General features: G+C 37.2%; 1 protein-coding gene across 1 annotated transcript in view; it reads left to right on the forward strand.

Annotated features, from left to right (window-relative positions):
• Positions 1–894: 894 nt before the first annotated feature.
• Positions 895–1,773, forward strand: part of LOC101864448 (cytoplasmic phosphatidylinositol transfer protein 1) — a gene marked incomplete at its 5' end in the record, with an annotated part of 15,215 nt that continues 14,336 nt past the window's right edge. The window contains 1 exon segment of the mRNA XM_005095308.3: positions 895–1,076. Within this exon segment, the coding sequence (XP_005095365.1) occupies positions 1,029–1,076 (48 nt within the window).

The raw sequence follows: 1,773 nt of genomic DNA on the forward strand, positions 1-1,773 counted from the left end.
AGAGAGAGAGAGAGAGAGAGGAGAGAGAGAGAGAAAGAGAGAAAGAGACGATAAGACACATAATAATATTATATAAAGAAACCAAGGAGGTAGGCCTACAGTAAGGTTGTTGTAAGGTCCTTGATTTTTCCGGGAGACCACCCAATCCATGAATTCCACAATCTTTTTTTCCTCTCAGTTTTCCCCCTTTGGTTAGGAAGTGTTGTTAGACGGGAGACGACTCTTAGAAACTCGTAGTTCACCCCCATTGTGCAAAACACAAGGGCTTGCTCGTGTGGATCAATGGCAAAAGGGTGTTGTTGATTGAGAGGAAAGGCTTTGATTTGTTTTGTTCAGTGCAAACAGCCGCAGGTTTGTTGCACATGCTTTGGAGGATTTCTGTGTTAGAGTATAGCCCGACGCGAACATTGGAAACTGTAAACACTGTTGAAGGCTGTGTCTGTCTTCAGGTTCCACAAATCTTGACTGAGTGGTTTGGATGAGGTTCGATTATAAGTCAAATTCAGCACGATTCTGTTGACACTGACACACAACACATCGACAGTTGTGTAGATGTTGTTGTTTTTTTAAGTAGACTTTCAAAAGTTGTAAAGAATAGAATACTGGAAACAGTTGGATGGTATGACATTGACAAGTAGAAGATGTCTTGACTGATAATAATGAAAGGCCGATAATAATAAGGAGCACCTGACACTATCTGGACTAGATTAGAATCTAAATCTAAATCTAGATTAGATCTAGTCTAGATCTAGATCTACTCCATTTCTATACTAAGGCTTCTCCGAACAAGATTTCTAGATCTAGATCTACAGTGGACAAATTGAAATTATAAGCCATTTTATCCTATAATGCAATATTATATAATTATTCAATAGGCCTAGAATCTAGATCTAGGCTTTTGGAGTCCATCAACTCTCTTTGGTGACCTATTGCCATTGCACATATCAAGTTTGGCCTGCTTCTGTGACATAATTGGTTGCAATTTTCTCATCAAGCTGAGGTGTATTTGAAGCAAAGAGTTTCTCAAGATGTTGCTGAGGGAGTACAGAATTTGCATGCCCATTTCGGTGGAAGAGGTGACTTTTTAAAAGAAAATAATAGTTGTGCATTAGTGCATTTAATGTTTAAAAGCATTAAAATATACGCAGTGGCTACGTTCACGGCGCCCTGAATGCAGTTTGCAGGCTCTGTTGACGCTACGTTCACGGCACTCAAGCTTCGTTTAGACTTAGACGGAGCGTCCACTGCCGGTTTAAGGCATGATGCGGGGAGAATTTTGAAAATCGTTAAGAAGAGAAGAAACTAAGCTTACAAATGTGGTAGCAGTAGCATCATTGGGTAGCATCAATATATAAAAAGAGTGGAGAATTAAGTCATGTAGATCTAGTAAAATTTTGAAAATTCTTTGGTGTTGCTAAGGTAACGCCTGCCATATTGGAATGTCATATATATATATATATAGAAAATGCACACATTTCTAAAAAATCTATCATAAGGTTATAAATGATTTTAAATGTTACAATAAAGTGGTTTTGCAGCCTTCCGTAGCTGTTATATAGGATGGACTTGGCATTTTTGATGTAGGAGGAAAAACTTTTCCAGAATCGAGGTCCTAAATATGGGAATATTTTGACCACAAAAATCTCAGATCCAAACAACGGATCAAATTTATAATAAATCATTTATTAAAGTTTTTTTTTACGTCACTACTTACTAGAATGTTTCATCTATCAGTATATATATATCGAAAATTATGACGATATCTTAACAACT

This window comes from Aplysia californica, unplaced genomic scaffold (assembly GCF_000002075.1).
Source record: "Aplysia californica isolate F4 #8 unplaced genomic scaffold, AplCal3.0 scaffold00100, whole genome shotgun sequence".
Taxonomy (NCBI): domain Eukaryota; kingdom Metazoa; phylum Mollusca; class Gastropoda; order Aplysiida; family Aplysiidae; genus Aplysia; species Aplysia californica.